Source organism: Erythranthe guttata, chromosome 14 (assembly GCF_056151865.1).
Source record: "Erythranthe guttata isolate IM_541 chromosome 14, IM_541, whole genome shotgun sequence".
Lineage (NCBI taxonomy): Eukaryota > Viridiplantae > Streptophyta > Magnoliopsida > Lamiales > Phrymaceae > Erythranthe > Erythranthe guttata.
Window position 1 is genome coordinate 8,838,849 of NC_142546.1, and position 16,001 is coordinate 8,854,849.

Consider the following 16,001-nt stretch of genomic DNA (forward strand, 5'->3'; position numbering starts at 1 on the left):
TAAAAAAATCCAAATTTGCTTGATGTGTGGCAGTTCTGTAATTATTTGATTAACGACAATTTTTTGAAGTATTCGTATGTAGTAGTTTGGAATTGCTTAGAAAGAATTTTGTAATACCAGTAGAATGCCAGTTATATAATTACCATTCGAGTGGCAGTTTTATAATTACTGATTAGTGACAGTTTTGTAATTAGTTGTTGAGTGTTAATTCTATAATTATCTTACGAGGAACAATTATGTAAGTATTGTATGTGCGTATATGTGTGTGTCGAAAGTGTGTGAAAAGTGTGTTCGAGTATGTGTATATGTTTATGTAAGTTGAAATTGAGTATAATGGATTTTAAAGTTGATATAATAAATTAACATATTCAACTTCATAAGTTGAAATATTGAACTTCAACATTTAACCCACTTAAGCATATTAAATCATAGAAATGTATAATCATTAAACAAATAAAAGAAGCAAACAATTTTAATTATAAATATAAATTTAATACAATATGTCATAATTCAACCACAGCAATAGTAAAGCCAGTCCTCTCCAAAAGTAATTCCCACATATAACAATCTAAACAACACTGAGAGAAGAATAACCAAATCTATAGCAACAACAAATGAAGAAAGAAAGAAAAAAAAAATATATCATGGAACTTCAAGAATCAAATGAACACAATAAAAATATTCTTTATTCTTCAACAAAAAGGGCAATCAAATCAATTATCAACAATGGAAGCAATCTCTACCTTCGGTGGGCCAGAGTGCCGCCTGGGCTTAGCTGGCGAAGGCGAATAGGAAAGCCGTTTCTTAGCAGAAGCAGGCGAAGATGAATTATTACCCTTATTATCCAAAGCACCATTTTCCAGTGTTCCTAAAGGGCTCGATAGTTTCGACTTAGCCTTAGCAGATCGAGTGGGTGCCATGTAACTCGGTACAGCTGGCGAGCTAGCCAAGCTCTCGTCATCTCTCACCGAAGAACCTGCAATACTATGCCTTCTATTTCGCTCCGATTGAGCGTTGCTTAGTACACTCATTGATTCGTCTTCTTTTGGTTTTAATGATTTTCTTGCGGGAGATGCCCTTGAAGTAGGTGAAGATGGAAACTCGGAGTTTAGTTGATGTCGAGCGAAAGATTTTGTGATTTCTCCCATGGAGGGTAAAGGGTCGGTTTTGAGATCTTTATCGGATGGGATTTGAGTGTCTAATGGGCCGTTAGCCATTAATCTTTCTAACCAGCTCCAACCCCAGTGAGGGTTAGTTGGATCCATGAATAATAAGTTGGTGGATTTTGCTGATTTCTTCCATGTTTGCTGTTTCAAATGGAAATGTGTGACTAATTTTACGTATGGAAATTTGCAATCTAAACATGCATGGATAACTAAAAGGGGCACCAAAATCGAATCGTAAAATCGTGGGATTTTACATATCTTGTGAATTTAAAACGCATGCCGAATGTTATATGTCTTGACATGTATAAAGTATCTCCAAACGTAAAGAAAGCATGTTCCCTACATAAAATGAACATTTTTCAAACAATCGGGTCTAACCCAATAAACTGAATCCTAGCACAATTTTATCCAAATGTAAAATCGTTAAAGAGAAGTGAAATAGTATATTTTAAGGATTTTGCTTGGATTGCGATTCAACCTAGGATTTAAAGGTAGAGGCTAGTAAAATCGTAAGATCATCGTATTTTTGGGATTTTAACTACTATGTGAGTATTCATAAGCCAATTTTAGGTTTCATGATTCAAGGAATCGGATATAATGAATGGATTTGAGGGAATGTTTATCAAATTGAACCACATAAAGTGGATTTCAAATCCATCAACGATTACTGATAAGCTAGTTCAGATTGAAACTTAAGGAATCGAAATACTAAAACGAATTTCATCAAACAAGTTCAATGGATTTGTTGTTCTGGATTTAAAATTATTTGCTCAAAATCTTTCCATCCAAATGCAACCTCGGGAAATTCAGTTAACTCGTATGCGACACAGATTTAAAACATCTAACCCCACACAAAGAAAAGGACGAACTACACAATTTCAAAACCCTCGTGTATGTCTTTCTCTTTATTTATTTTTTCGTTCTGTGTGTGTGTGCGTGTGTTCTCCTATTTTGTAAGGGCTGAAGATAATTAGATTGTGAAGAGATATAAATAAATAAGAAGTACCTGGTGAGTGAATGAATAAGCGAGAGCTCTTTCCCGCCTCATCGCAGCTTCATACTTGTGAAGCAAACTCGTCTCAATTTGCTCTTTCGATTGTAGACTATAATCCCAATCCTCTCCCATCTGCAACATTGCATTGTTGAAGGCTCATTAGAACAAAGGGCTCGATTAAGAATTGATTGAAAAATTATGGATATGGTTTATATGATGATGTCATTATAGAAAATTATGCCTCAGATTCTTGATCTCTGTCTTGTTTCCAACAAAAAAAAAAAACCCTTAAACGAGCAGCGAGTTCTTTGACTGAGCTAATTTGCTTAATTTATAGTTCGTATAGCAGTCAAATTTGTTATAACATTTAAAGGAAAAAAAAAAACTAACTCGCAAGCTCTCGAGTTCTTTAGCACGTTTCTGCAGAAGCTGTCTCTGGAGCGTCCGATTCTCCTCCAGCATTGACATTCGTCTAGATTGAATCTGAGACTGCACACGAGATAGAGATTGCATGCATTTCAGAGTGTTTGCGGTTTGGCGTTTTATTGTGGGCCCATCGACAAGTGTTTTCAGTCTCACGAGCCCTCTTAGAGCTCTCAACGCCCTCTTTGCCTGAAAATTAGGAACACAAATATATATCAACCCCATCGTAAAAGTAATTCTACCTTGAAGACATCATAATTCACTAAATAACCGAATAAAATGCAAATATTATATATTCCATTTACGGGGCCACACACTGCAGATTCCTCTTCAGAACAAAGTTCTTAAATAGGCATAGAACATCAAAACCGGTTGATATAGTTCGATACACTCTCGTAAGACATCTCTTTTTCTTATTGTTCATGTCTACCTTATTCAAGTACAATGACAGGGACTAAAAAAAATGGAGATTTTGTATAGTAGAGAATACCAGGTAACCACGGAAAGCTGTCTGAATCTTGATAGCCGCAACTTCCTCCACAGATTTTCCAGCGAATCGAGTCACAATAATTGGTTGAACTACCTCCTCAAAAGCCGCTGTAACAACTTCAGCTTCTTCATCAGCTACAACTGCATCAACTGTAGGAGAATAATCACGTATCGTCTGCTGTTCGTTCTCCACCTCAGCCAACTTCACCTCTTCCAATGGCGGCAGAGGATGAGGATGAGACGCTTGAACGGGCTCGGGATTTGGAGATTCGGAAACTGATAGCTTCTGTTTCCCAAACCATTTCTTTTTCGATTTTTTCTGAAAGCAGACAAATATCAATCAATCAATCAAACATCGTAGTTTAAGTGTATACAACAGAACCACGATTCGGTATACATATTAACATATGCATAAAATATACAAACCTCGGATTTCTTTTCTTTAGAATCCGGGTTGAGAGCCTTCTTTACTGAAGATAACCATCCTTTCTTCCGCCCCATCCTTTTATCATTCCTCGATTGTGTCGAAATTCTGTGATAACAGAACTATACAAAATTAACGAACAGAAATCTAAACAAAACAACCTTAATAAAATTTTCAAGGCTTAAATCACATAAATCAATATAACATAAATACAATCCTTCACACACATTGAATCTCCAACACTCAGATTCTCAGATATACTATTATCTCTTCACTTCATATGATCGAAAAAGATAAAGCGCTGACTTCTAACCTACTCCATTTTACACCTGCATTTCTCCATTATTGCAATTTACTCATCAATTCAAAATCTAAACGCGCAAATTTGCCCATAAGTCAAATCAGATGAATTTCAATAAAAGCCATTCGCAATTGTAAAATTAGATACAAATATAATTAACAATTTTAATTTAAAATCATATTTTTGCCAACAAATTCACCTGAAAAAATGGAGCTACCTCCGAGATCTCAGTCGATAATTCAATCTTCAAAAAGGAGAGTTTGTTGAAACCCGAGATGAGAGAGAAAGCAAATAATCTCTAAATGAAATTCGTGATTTTGAGTGTGAGAAGTGTGTGTGTGAGAGAGAGCTAGATCTTGGGGAGGGAACAATTCAACGGAGAGAAGGTGAAGAAACATGAGGAATCACTCACTACATGTATTTCACAGCTGGTTTTTTTTGCTAATGTGGGGACCACCTTCGGAGCTGCCCATCTGGGCCCCACTAGATTAAAATTGTATTTTATCTTTTTAAAAAGAGATTTTTTTTTTTTTTTTTTATAAGTAAAATTGGAAAAATAATGAAGAAAAAGAGTATAATTTGACTACTAATATAGAAAAGAAAAAAATTCCGATAATGTAAAAATGAAGGAGTAATATGTTTGACAATATTTTTCGAAAAACAAATATATTTGTCGGTCATTAAAATACAAAAAAAAATGAAAACAAGAGATCGGGTGAAGTGAATCGAAGCAATAATCCACGTCATTTCCTAATAAATTAATTACATTTAATGCATAATTAAATCATTTTTCAGGAAGAAAATAATTGTGGTTTTATTAGATTAAAAAAATACTTGCATAATTAATTGAATTTTTACGATGAAAATAATTATGGTTTTGAATTGTGAAATTACATAAGCACCCTTGATTGTAAACAACAATTGCACCGACAAAAGTGATGGATCGTTTGTGAAATCAGAAATATTAGTTGAATAATTAGAAGCGGCCGGCCACTCGTTTAGGTCTACCAATTCTGTCTTACAGCGTATACTTCTTGGCTTTGCCAGATGTTCAATAATATATAAGCTATTCATCTATGTTCAATCAATTATATATATATCTCCTTCCAAAAAATTATATTTCACGAAGATATTGACATCCTTTACAGATATTAATTCGAGTCAAATAAATAAATCAGTCAATTCCCAGTTCACAAGTTCTTGTATTTTAAAGATATAATTAATTTTATGTTGCAATAACATCAATCCGATGTCGTCCAGCGGTTAGGATATCTGGCTTTCACCCAGGGGACCCGGGTTCGATTCCCGGCATCGGAATAAATTTTTTATTTTTGTTAATGAAATAGGTTTCTACTACATTAAAATATGAATAGATGCTTACCAATAATCCGATGTCGTCCAGCGGTTAGGATATCTGGCTTTCACCCAGGGGACCCGGGTTCGATTCCCGGCATCGGAAATTGTTTTTGACAAATTTTTCTTTAACAAATTCCAACAAGAAAAGAGAATACTGTTTCCCAACAAAGTTAAACAAGGATAATTGGTTGTAAATTATTTTTCTGCATTTCCATTCTGCATTTCATATTGTCAGGTGGTTAAAATAGATTAAACAAGCCTTTCAGTAATTTTGTGGATGGCACATCTGCACTTAACATAGAGCAAACCATGTGTGTAACATTATTAGGCAGTTAACATTTTTACTTTGACACAATCAAACACATATACATATGGATGACCATGTGTGTAAAATATAAATTTGATGAATCTAAACGCATGTATTGTAGATATAAGCTTTCACCGGACCTAATATAGAACAAACCACAAAAGCACTATGAGATTCAGATATTTATACAACGGGGCGGATCGCAGTACCATTCTGCACTGTTCTTCTATACATTACAACTTCCAATCGAACATAACACAATATTCGTTCATCAGATTTGGAAACCGAAACTAACACCACCTAGCAATAAATTCTTTATATACCACACGAAAGGGTCTTCCTTTTTTTTTTTTAAACGAGTGCAATTATATATATATATATATATATTTTTTTTTTTTTTTTTTTTTTTTTTTTTGGTAGTGAATTACATACAATTCGACTAATGAAAGAATAGCAGCTGGTAAACGAAGGCGAATTGTGACAAATCCCTGCAAAACAGAACGAATTAAACATCCATAAACTGCAGCATTAAAATTCAAATAATAAATGCAGAAAGCACCATTGCCCTCACCTTTTCTTTTTTCTGAAGGTCAACTGCAGTATTATTATGTAAAGGCAAAAATCCTATCTGCAATAGTTGTTCGGCAAATAGGGCACTCACAACATGCAAGGGAACATGACTGGCATACTGCGATATTTTTTGAAGTATATAAAATTTAAAATTAGTAGTGTTACCTGATGAACGTACAGATAAACAAAGCTCGAACATGGAATAAAACTTACAGCAGAAATGGCGACATGGAAGAAGCATTGTAGCGGTAGGTGATTCGAAACATACTTTACACACGTGAGAATTTGCATCTCCATTTCCACTGTACCTCAGTTCTTTCTCTTTCATCTCCTGCATTCGAGCCTGAAAGAAATTGTAGGGAACCGTAAGATTAAGCTAGTCCATGAACTTTTCTCAGTTTTATATTCCGATCATCAATTGCAAGTGAATTCTACCCAAAAAAAAACGATATGATCATTTAAAGGTATGAGAGATAGGAAATAGTTACTTTCAGGCGGACAACGAGAGGTTCTTCCTTGGGAATGTTAGAAGCTGCCATTGAATTATCTGGAGCTTCCTTATCTTTCATTATCGGGTCTTTATCAACATCGCCAACTTTCGAGTCATTCATCTTCTGTTCTAGCATAACATTCCCCTCTTTCTTTAGCTGAGCAACAAGCACCCACATATTAGCCAGGTCATTCTCCAAAGCCGCCTCTCTCTTCTTTGCCTCTTCAGCCTTTTTCCTATATTCATCCTCCAAAATCTCCTTCTCAGCCAAGGCAGCCTCTAAAGTAGCCTCCCTTTGTTTCCTTGATTGTAACTCAAGTTTTAGATCTTCGGAATCGAGACTCCATGACTCGAAGTCATTTGATCGGCCAGAAATCCGATTTTTTCGACCGTTCCTTTGTACTGCGTCATTGTGCTTGCGGTTAACGCCATGGATGCTGGAATTTCTAGAGGTTAACTCACGGGCGGATTGTGATTCTTTTTCCAGTTTGGTGTTTTGTAACGATAGCTTCGTTACTTCACCGGCTAAATTCTTTAGCTCAACTGCAGCGGCAGATGCTAGTTCTTTGGCGTAAGAAGCTTCCTCGGATAGTTTCTGATTCTGTACACGTAATCCACTGTTTTCCTCGAGGATTTGAACATGTTCTAGCTTTAGTTTCTCGTTCTGAATTTCCTGCTTAAATAGAAAGAGATGTAGTCAATATAAATACCAAAAGTCACAAGGACTTTTTACTCTCTCTTTCTGCTCAGAAATATTTAGCAATGACTTGGTTGAGATTTGAGAAGGAATCAAAATCACAAGCAGAAATAAAGCGACTGAAAGATGCTAAATCAGATGAAGACTCGAGATACAAACTTGTACATCTAAGCAAATCATAAACAAGACAATATATAACCCACATTTACACAGCACATTGTTTATATTAGCATCTAAATGGATCATCTTTAAGTTCAAAAGCAATCATATATCTGACATCACTTCAGCACAAGTACACAACAGATTAGATCATAGTTGACTCAATGAAAAATACTGACTGCTTAGTAAGACTTTTCAACTACCGACATAGAAGCTCACACATTTGAATTCTTAAGCACTTCAAATAACACCATTATTACTGTTGAATCACCACTTCATCTAAAAACTCAAATAATTAGTAATGTGAATCATTTGCATATTTAGTAACTCAACAATTACAAAAAAGTGAATTAGGATATAATTTACCTGTGATTGCATTTTCTTTCTCAACTCATCAGCATATTCATCAGTTACACGGATTTCGGAAAGGGACGGGACCTTGTCACCAGATACTGAAGCTAGTTGCTGCTCCAGGGAGAAAATTTTCTCTTGCAATTCCTTGTTTTCAGAACACTGATAGCAAGAAAAGAACAAGCATTTTACATGACATAAGCATTTTACATGACAGGAAAACGACTTTTCAAAGAAGCAGAAAGAAAATATCAGAAATAAATAGCACAATGTTCTTCATTGTTTGACCTTGTTTTGCAGCTGCTCCTGAAGAACACGGTTATCGGCTGATTTAATCTGCATTGCAAGATTAAAATTCTTAACAAAAAGCACTTATCGTTCTACAAGACTAGAATAACAAGATATTTATAGTGAAAGAGTTGTGGTAATGACAGATATAGAGCACTTGTGAATGAATAAAGATAAAGTGCCAAGCAGAAAGACAAAGGAGAGATAGAAACCTCAAGTTCAAAACTCTTCTCACTACACTGTGTCATCAATTTCATGACAGTCTGCAATGGAAAAAAGAAAAGAAAATAAAATATGTCAAGTAATATTAGATGATAAGGCTTCACATGATCCTGTAAAAGACAGGGCAGTATGTGTTCATTGAAATGAATAAGAGACCTGCTGAATTTCAACCATAGATGCATTAGCAACTGACGCTTCACCGGCCTCAGCTATACGCTGTTCTAAAACTCTCATCTGCATTTTCTTCTCATGGATTTCATGCTCCATATTCTGAATCTGTAAACCAGAGTGCACAGAACTTTTATGAGTTCGAAATCATGATGTGACCAGTAATCTCTGCAACTCAAGTTTTCACATTCATCACAACTTTCACATTTATTGATATTGTTCTATATTTTGAACTTCAGAAATAAAAAATAAAACTTAAAAGAAATTATGTCTTGGTAGTTTGGAGAGTTGTAGAGAGTATTTTGATCTTTTAAATAAGACAAAGAAACGCAGAGTTATCAGAATTAGAAGGTATATCTAAGATTTGGGTAAAGAGTGTAGAGGACAAGATCAAACACACATCATACACTGGTAGTAGATACTGCACGCATCTAAGAAGCATGGTAAAATTAGAATAAAGGTAGCTGATAAATATTATTAGTCAAAGACCAATTAGAAGTTTGATCCACCCCATGCCTCTATTATTTCCACAGTATGCAAGATTCAATACAGTGAGAGATCATGGTACTATTCACCAAGTGACAGAAGTGGGAGAAAATGTTTATATTTTTTTGTTGCATGAGAAGGTGTTCATAACACTTAATAACTGAAAAAATAGCAGCAAAGATAGCCATATAATAATTTTTCAAAAGGAGATTGTAGACCACCTGAGTTTTTGAGCTTTCAGGATCATTTACGGACTGCTCTATCAGACGCTTTAGGGTACTGGTGCTGAATGCAATCTCTCCAGCAAGCATCTTAACTTGCTCACTAAGTAGGTCCATCTGGTCTGACATTGTTATACCATCCTACAATGATTAATAAAAGAACAAAAAGAGCCAGTGAGTACTCAAAATAACAAGCTTTCATAAACCAAAAGTCCAAGGTCCAACAAAAACATACTATAGATATGCTTAGTCAACAATTTAAAGGCAACACATTAACCAAAAACCAATTGGTATAAATAAACAAAAAGATCAGCATCAAAGTCTAAAAAGATGCTCTGAGCAAGAATTCTATCCTCCCAACTATACAAAGATACTGAGATACGTGTACAAAAATAAACTACAAGAAGATACTAAACAAAATATATGTAGATTGCCAGATGAAGGTACGATTTCTAACAGTAAATGTATCGATTGCTTTAACACAGTTCTCTGACGGACAATATAACTAGGTTGAGAAATAATTTGGTAATTTTTTAAATAAAAGCAGTTTAAATACTAAAAGAAAAGTTGGAAAACATACTATAGGTAGGTTTGACACGCAGGAAGAACCACTAAAAAGTTCACCCGCTTGAGTTGTTTCAGTCATAGTACTGCCAGCTTGTGATATATCATCATTCCACTTGCTGGATGATCTTTGGTGTTTAAAATCATAAATACTTGATGTGATAGTTAAAGCAGAAGATGGAGAATCTTTCTCATTTCCACCGTCGATTTTTATAGAACCATCATGTAGAACATCCAACTTCTGTTAGACAAGAGAACATGAAAATAGTGAATGAACAATAATTACTAAGTCTATACCCAGTCTCTGACATAAGTCAATAATTTAAGCAGATTGATTTGGAAAGGACATCATGAACGGGAATTTTGCCAATAACATCAAAGTCCAATTCCACAACAATTTGAAGGAAAAAGGAGAATGTGTATAATGTCTTAAAGATACCTAGTAAATAAGCAAATCAGAAAAAAACAACTTACGTCATCCTCAGAAGCAGAAAGAGTCCTTTGGCGAGAGGGCACGTCACTTGTGTATCCTGGTATTGTGTTTTTGGAGGAAACAAGTATTAGTTTTGTTAGCCTTTGGATTCTACTCATTAGAGCAGCTTTGGCTTCTTCTTCCTCCTCCAGTCTTGATTGCATTTTCACTTGCCCTTCTTCCAACTACATTACAAAAATAGATTGCAGAAATAAGTTCAGTGTCTATCCTATTCTGCATAAGTAGACTGTAACTCAAAAAAATACAGATTATTAGTTATTTAGAAATGAGAGTCATGAATACCTGCTGCCTTAAGACTATAATTTCTTCAGGGTTGACACCAGCAAGCACTCCCCTCCTAAGTTGGTCAAGTTCTTCTTTGAGGACTGATATTTCTTTTTGATACTTTTTTATCAATGATTTTTCATCAATTATCTGAAATTGAAATGATTTAATACTGTATGATTTCACCACTCTCAAATATGTATCAAGTCCAAAGCATAAATGTATACAAACTCACCCTATTACGCGAGGCATAAATTTCAACGCGTTTTGCCCTGCTGGCAAATTTTAAAGTATTATGGGTTTCCTCCAAATTGCTTGATGCTGGAGTAATTGTACATATAAGCTGATCGAACAAAAATTGATTATGTTAAATTAACTAGTCCACCAGTAAATTCCAATCACAGAATTTCCAACCTATTAATGGATGAGATGCCTAATATAAAAACAGAAACAGTAAAGTGGTGGAAGTAAAAGGAGAAGATTGAGCTACAAAGTAAATAGATCGCCAAAGTATTTAATGATAAACTTAGAACATAAAATCGGAACGAAAAATTACTTCATGTTACGAAATAGATGGTTTCTTATGCTCACCGAAACATGTCCATGGCCACTTAGTGAAGATTGTAGAAGGCGAGTAAGCTTTGAATCCCGATAAGGAACGTGGGATGCTTTCCCTTCACTAAGTTTCCCAATAACCTTTATATTGCAAAAAAATCACAACATTAGAACATGAAAAGAAATAGCAAAAATAAATAACTAAGTTTGTGTGCAAGTGAAACAAAAAAATGTAAAACGACAATAAACCAAGAAAAGGAGAAGCGTCGTAAATATATGTTAAGTGACAAAAGAGCAAGTTCACTCACAGTTCCAAGTGTTAGAAGACTTTTATTGATGTAAGATCCTTCCTTTCTCCTTACGCCAGTTGTTTCAGTTTTTGAACTTTCAGATCCAGCTAAATCAATTAAGTTCTGCATAAAGAATGGCCAAGTTACTGGCAAAATTCTAGTATGCATAGGAAAGTAATAAATTCTGTACGGTGAGAAACTGAGAATTGATATATATTTTTTCCCATTCCAAAATCCAAATTATTAGAAGTATTCATACCAGCTGTGAGAAAATCACACCATCATAATCATCTCCATGTGCACTACTTTCGATCATCTGGAACAAGCTTGCAGTTAGGGATTGTACGCAGAACGATAAACAGATGTTACAAGAGAAGAATGCAGAACAATAACGAAAAGAAAGGAAGACACGACTGCAAACAAATAACATAATTGGAGAAAGCACATATGCTATTGTATCACTAGGAAAAGAAAGGGTGCGAGGGATTACAAAGAAATTCAATACAAATCTGCAGCAAGAGATATGCATTTAATTGAGAAAAATAACAAACAGCCACGAGACTATAAATGGCACATTAGACTTCATACTTAATATTACTTCAAATGTTTTCAACGCAATCTTTTATTCTTTTTTTTCCATCACTCCTTTCCGGTTCATTTAAATTCCATTTTTCCCTCATTCATTAATCAAAATGAGGGATTATACCATTAGTGTTGCACATTTAATAAATGGACTATTTTATTGCCCGGTGCATTTTGAGGAAAAAAAATCGATAGAAATCACTCCTGGTCCATTTATATTTTAATCCTTCAAAAATAATTACAACATGCAATTTGGTCATCATTCCCCCTTTTGATTCAGTATTCACAACAAAATGAGGTTGCATTAACCTCAAACTTGATAGGAGGCTAGGTTATGAACATTTCAGTTGATGTGTTTTGAAAAACAAATATGAGACAACTCAACAAGGTAACAGAATCCAATGTCCGATAAACTGAAAGCGAATACATAAATATATCAGTTCAAAGGAAGCAGATAAGATGGATCTCAAAGAAATAGTAATGTAAACAGAAATTCGTACCAATGTGAATATTGTATGACTACGGCTGCTGAATAGGTTAAAATTATTTGATCCAACATGTCGGTGCTCTGCAATTTGTATTAGATTAAAAGACAAAAAAATGGTATGCCGTCAGATTAGAAAATTAGATATTTTTCACTACTTTTAGATTGGACTATGCATGTAAAAAAAGAAAAAACAACTAAGATGCTCACCTTCCCCTGCAGCAATAAATGAAAGAGCATGTCCAGGTGACAAAACAACTTCTTCCTTTATGCCCTCAACGTAAGTTCCCTGAGCACATTAAGCACCGCTGAATTAAACGGCATAAGATGATGCAGATAAATAGCTCCAGATATCCGATATTGTATTAGTTCAACAAATACGAGATGCTAAGACCAAGAAAACTTAAGAACTCACGCTGAACAGACTCAGCACAAGGCAAGTACAAATTCTGTGAATCTTTAGAGTACTATAAAGTGTAAAGTAGCTCTCTAAGAGTTTCTAAATAGTAAAACACACTAATTGAAGTGCTTAGTAAGAAGTAACATAGTTCACGAGATTGTCCTATAATGTTGAAGAATAAGATTTATTACAACGACCAGATACACCAATGCAAATTCTGGAAATTCTGGAAGAATAAGATTTATTACGTGTACACCAATACAAATTCTGAAAACATCTGACATGCGTAACAGAAGGGAGAGAGATTTAGTATGACAAAAACCTGTGCATCTTCTCTCACACGCAAATTCTGGCCAGTTGGATCCAGCAAGTCATTAATCACCTGATAGCAAAAATATAAGAGACATGACTTGGTCGATTTCCAGAACAATAATTAATGTTTAAATCTGCTAAGATATCAATGTAAGAGTTAAAGTGGCATGTGCACAATGGAAGTAACGTAATCCTTTATGTTAGTGAAGAATAAACAACTTGCATCAGACATAAATAATTACGCGACAGAGTAAATTCGTGGAATTAAGTCATACGGTTAGAATAAGCTCACTGTAATAAGATATCGGAGATTTCCTACTAACCTCGTTGTAGATTTCAAGGTATGACACTCGAAGTAAGAATTCACGACCTGGAGTCTGAAAGAAAATTACAATCAGCCATATAAGCATTGAATATGAGATTCATTCTTTAATTAAATAATGCCTGAGTAAATGGAAAACATAACACAGGGGCACGTGTCAATTGTAACCGTTGTATTTTAAATGCAACGGACATATTTAAATTTCCAAACCTATAAATAAGGTTGAAGAGAACTTACATCTTGGATTATGCTGAAAACATCCTTTATAGCCAACGGTATGACACCTGGTGAATTTTGATCTCCCTGATAAGAAATGTGTAGAAAATAACATGAGATCCATTAGGAATCTCAAAACAAGCAAACAGAACAAATGGCACTAGGACAAGTTCAAAATTAATTATCATAAATCATATTGAAGTATCTCACGCTCAATGCAAAAATGAACTATTTAAGGGTTCATTAAACTAATGTGATAATACAACAGGCATCTAGGAGTCCCTTATATTCAAGAATGTTCCTCAATCAATGTAGTCAAACAACAAGCATTTACCCATCCATTAATTTCAACATAAGATACCAAACCTCTATAAGGGGAGAAGAACACTGAAGCAGCTATTTTGTATCATTTCTTGAAAATGAGAAATTAATCAATAAGGACTAGCAAGTATACAAAAGTAGAACCATGTTCACAAGACTTTCAGGATATTATATGCATCCAGTTAAAAGCAACTGCTAATTTGAGATGCAGTTAAGTCCTTCTGTCCTTCATACCATGACTTGCAACAAAAATTTAATCGGGATACAAAATTAATGGAGGATTTAACTTACATGCATGGTATGCGTCTTTCCACTACTGGTGACACCATAAGCAAATACAGTTCCTGCGCATCAACTTGGACAAAGTTAAGTTGCAAAGACTTATGAGTGCACTTAGTCGGTCAATTGGTCAGCGGAGTTATGTCATGCAATAATTGTCCATACTCGGCAAAGCCTTAAATTGAAATTTAAGCAGTTTATTGCATACGACAAAACATTGAGACTAATAGCAAGTTGAGCTTACCATTTACACCTTCCATTGCAGACTTAACTACTGGCCGAGCAGCTACTTCATACACTTCTTGAGTGTTCGTACTCTGCCCAAATACTCTATCTGACATACAAAAAATTAAAGAAGCTAAAGACACCACATCCTGATTAAGCAACAAAATAGACGGCAAAAATCTAGTGCTGATATTAATCAATATCTGGCAGTCACAATAATAATCAATCGTCTATTCTCAAACTTTGATAAGTAAGGAATTACTGAAATCTATTGCCTTAACATTGTTCCAACTTCAGGCATTTCAGAGCTGAAGTAGCGATAACTCATATATATACATATGATCAGAAAACAACAGGCGAGCTAAAGCAAAGAAGTTTACCAAATGCATACGCAGTCAATGGATTATACTCATTCCGCACCATTTTGTCACCATCTGCATACCATGCGATCTCATCACCTCTTTGATATTCCCTTTCACTGTCACCCACAGCACAAAAATGTCAAAACATGCGCAAAATCAATTCCCCCCCAACTTCCTGACCCTAACCTCAATTTTGTTTTCCAAATTTAGAAGATCTTATATGGATTAGAAATCAGATCTATCACTAAATTCAAATTCACCTCAGAGGTCGAAATCTAATCGTCACTGAAATGCTATCCCCCGATCTCGAAGCAACTTCCACCGCCTCTCCAGTCAGCTGCTCTTGCATTAACGGATAACTCACCGGCGTCCGGCTTTGAGGATAATCTCTAGCTCGGTTCGGCGTCATGGATCTAGAGCCGTGACCTCCTCCGCTGCCGCTTCCGCCGCCGTGAAACGACGTCGCCGAGGTGGAGCACGACCGCGGCATTAGACGCCCGTTCATCATCGACGACGAGGACGATGTAGATGAGTACGGACTCGAAGGTTTCCGATGGCTGAAAGGTGAGCTGCTTCTTCCTCTAGAAGATGAAGCCGCCATTTCTCCCCAAAAAAAAAACAACAAATTAAACAACACTTCCCAATCTATCAATTTATGTTATTCATTCAGTGCGCTCCAGTAACCGTTTCTGTAAATTAAAAAAAAAAGTAGGGAGAGGGGGAATGAAGTATGACGAAGAATGTGTCAGAAATCACATGGCGTGAATTCGAAAAGTGAAGAAAATTGTTTCGATTATTTTAATTTTGTTTTCTCCAGCGGAATTGCACTGTGTAGAAGAAGCTTCAGAAGAGAATAATATGTATCTATTCACACACACACACATGCGTGTCCGTGTGTGAATGGAGGGTAGAGAGAGAGAGAAAAAACTTGGTTTCGGTTTCGTCTTCTTTAAGACAAAGAAGAGTTGCAGAGTAGAGAGAGAGAGAGTAATGAGTGAAGATGAGAGAGAGAGAGGGAGGTGGGACTAGTGAGTAGTGAGGAGCGAGAACGACTGGACTACTATTTTTCGTATTTGTTTTTGAATTTAAAAATAGTGCGGAAATTCGAATTCTCTAAAAATAATTAAAAAAAATTAAAAATGATAGTGTCAGAGAGTATTTCGTCGTGCCAGAGTATGGTACTACCTAAGAAGCAGACCGTGCAACACACGATTTATACT

The 16,001-nt window shown here is 35.3% G+C and overlaps 2 protein-coding genes and 2 non-coding genes across 7 annotated transcripts; 2 read left to right on the forward strand and 2 right to left on the reverse strand.

Moving 5' to 3' along the window:
- Positions 1-445: 445 nt before the first annotated feature.
- Positions 446-4,430, reverse strand: IQD2 (IQ-domain 2). 3 transcript variants are annotated; one of them, XM_088813243.1, is made up of 7 exons: positions 3,997-4,185; positions 3,724-3,825; positions 3,499-3,604; positions 3,074-3,391; positions 2,551-2,772; positions 2,173-2,292; positions 446-1,307 (listed from the first exon to the last, which is right to left on the reverse strand). In XM_088813243.1, the coding sequence occupies exons 3-7, from the start codon at positions 3,571-3,573 to the stop codon at positions 714-716; spliced, it is 1,329 nt and encodes a 442-aa protein (XP_088669369.1). In that variant the 5' UTR covers positions 3,574-3,604; positions 3,724-3,825; positions 3,997-4,185; the 3' UTR covers positions 446-713. The 3 variants fall into 3 exon arrangements, with proteins under 3 accessions (XP_088669369.1, XP_012830991.2, XP_012830992.2); XM_012975537.2 differs by lacking the exon at positions 3,724-3,825 and having other exon boundaries at positions 3,997-4,430; XM_012975538.2 differs by lacking the exon at positions 3,724-3,825 and having other exon boundaries at positions 4,015-4,203.
- Positions 4,431-5,042: 612 nt separating this feature from the next.
- Positions 5,043-5,114, forward strand: TRNAE-UUC (transfer RNA glutamic acid (anticodon UUC)). Its single transcript has one exon. It is a non-coding gene; the product is annotated as a tRNA-Glu (tRNA).
- A 70-nt stretch (positions 5,115-5,184) lies between these two features.
- On the forward strand, positions 5,185-5,256 carry TRNAE-UUC (transfer RNA glutamic acid (anticodon UUC)). The gene has a single exon. It is a non-coding gene; the product is annotated as a tRNA-Glu (tRNA).
- Positions 5,257-5,575: 319 nt separating this feature from the next.
- LOC105952035 (kinesin-like protein KIN-7D, mitochondrial) lies at positions 5,576-15,928 on the reverse strand. 2 transcript variants are annotated; one of them, XM_012975536.2, is made up of 25 exons: positions 15,042-15,928; positions 14,800-14,897; positions 14,439-14,528; positions 14,207-14,259; positions 13,616-13,681; positions 13,380-13,433; positions 13,067-13,126; positions 12,555-12,633; positions 12,361-12,428; positions 11,538-11,594; positions 11,297-11,401; positions 11,025-11,129; positions 10,669-10,776; positions 10,452-10,583; positions 10,151-10,333; positions 9,693-9,917; positions 9,113-9,253; positions 8,394-8,513; positions 8,228-8,278; positions 8,016-8,063; positions 7,743-7,889; positions 6,519-7,193; positions 6,244-6,373; positions 6,032-6,148; positions 5,576-5,948 (listed from the first exon to the last, which is right to left on the reverse strand). In XM_012975536.2, exons 1-24 carry the CDS (start codon positions 15,380-15,382, stop codon positions 6,066-6,068), a joined length of 3,219 nt encoding a protein of 1,072 aa, XP_012830990.2. In that variant the 5' UTR covers positions 15,383-15,928; the 3' UTR covers positions 5,576-5,948; positions 6,032-6,065. The 2 variants fall into 2 exon arrangements, with proteins under 2 accessions (XP_012830990.2, XP_088669953.1); XM_088813827.1 differs by having other exon boundaries at positions 14,207-14,270; positions 15,042-15,825.
- Between the last annotated feature and the right edge of the window lie 73 nt (positions 15,929-16,001).

Coding starts and splice junctions, on each gene's coding strand:
- IQD2 (XM_012975537.2), bottom strand. CDS start 3,573: ATGGGGCGGAAGAAAGGATGGTTATCTTCAGTAAAGAAGGCTCTCAAC. Junction 2,293..2,550: donor AAGAACTCGAGAGCTTGCGA/GTTAGTTTTTTT, acceptor GCAATGTTGCAG/ATGGGAGAGGATTGGGATTA. Junction 1,308..2,172: donor CTTATTCATTCACTCACCAG/GTACTTCTTATT, acceptor CATTTGAAACAG/CAAACATGGAAGAAATCAGC.
- LOC105952035 (XM_012975536.2), bottom strand. CDS start 15,382: ATGGCGGCTTCATCTTCTAGAGGAAGAAGCAGCTCACCTTTCAGCCAT. Junction 11,402..11,537: donor GTGTGATTTTCTCACAGCTG/GTATGAATACTT, acceptor TTCTTTATGCAG/AACTTAATTGATTTAGCTGG. Junction 7,890..8,015: donor AGGAGCAGCTGCAAAACAAG/GTCAAACAATGA, acceptor TCTTGCTATCAG/TGTTCTGAAAACAAGGAATT.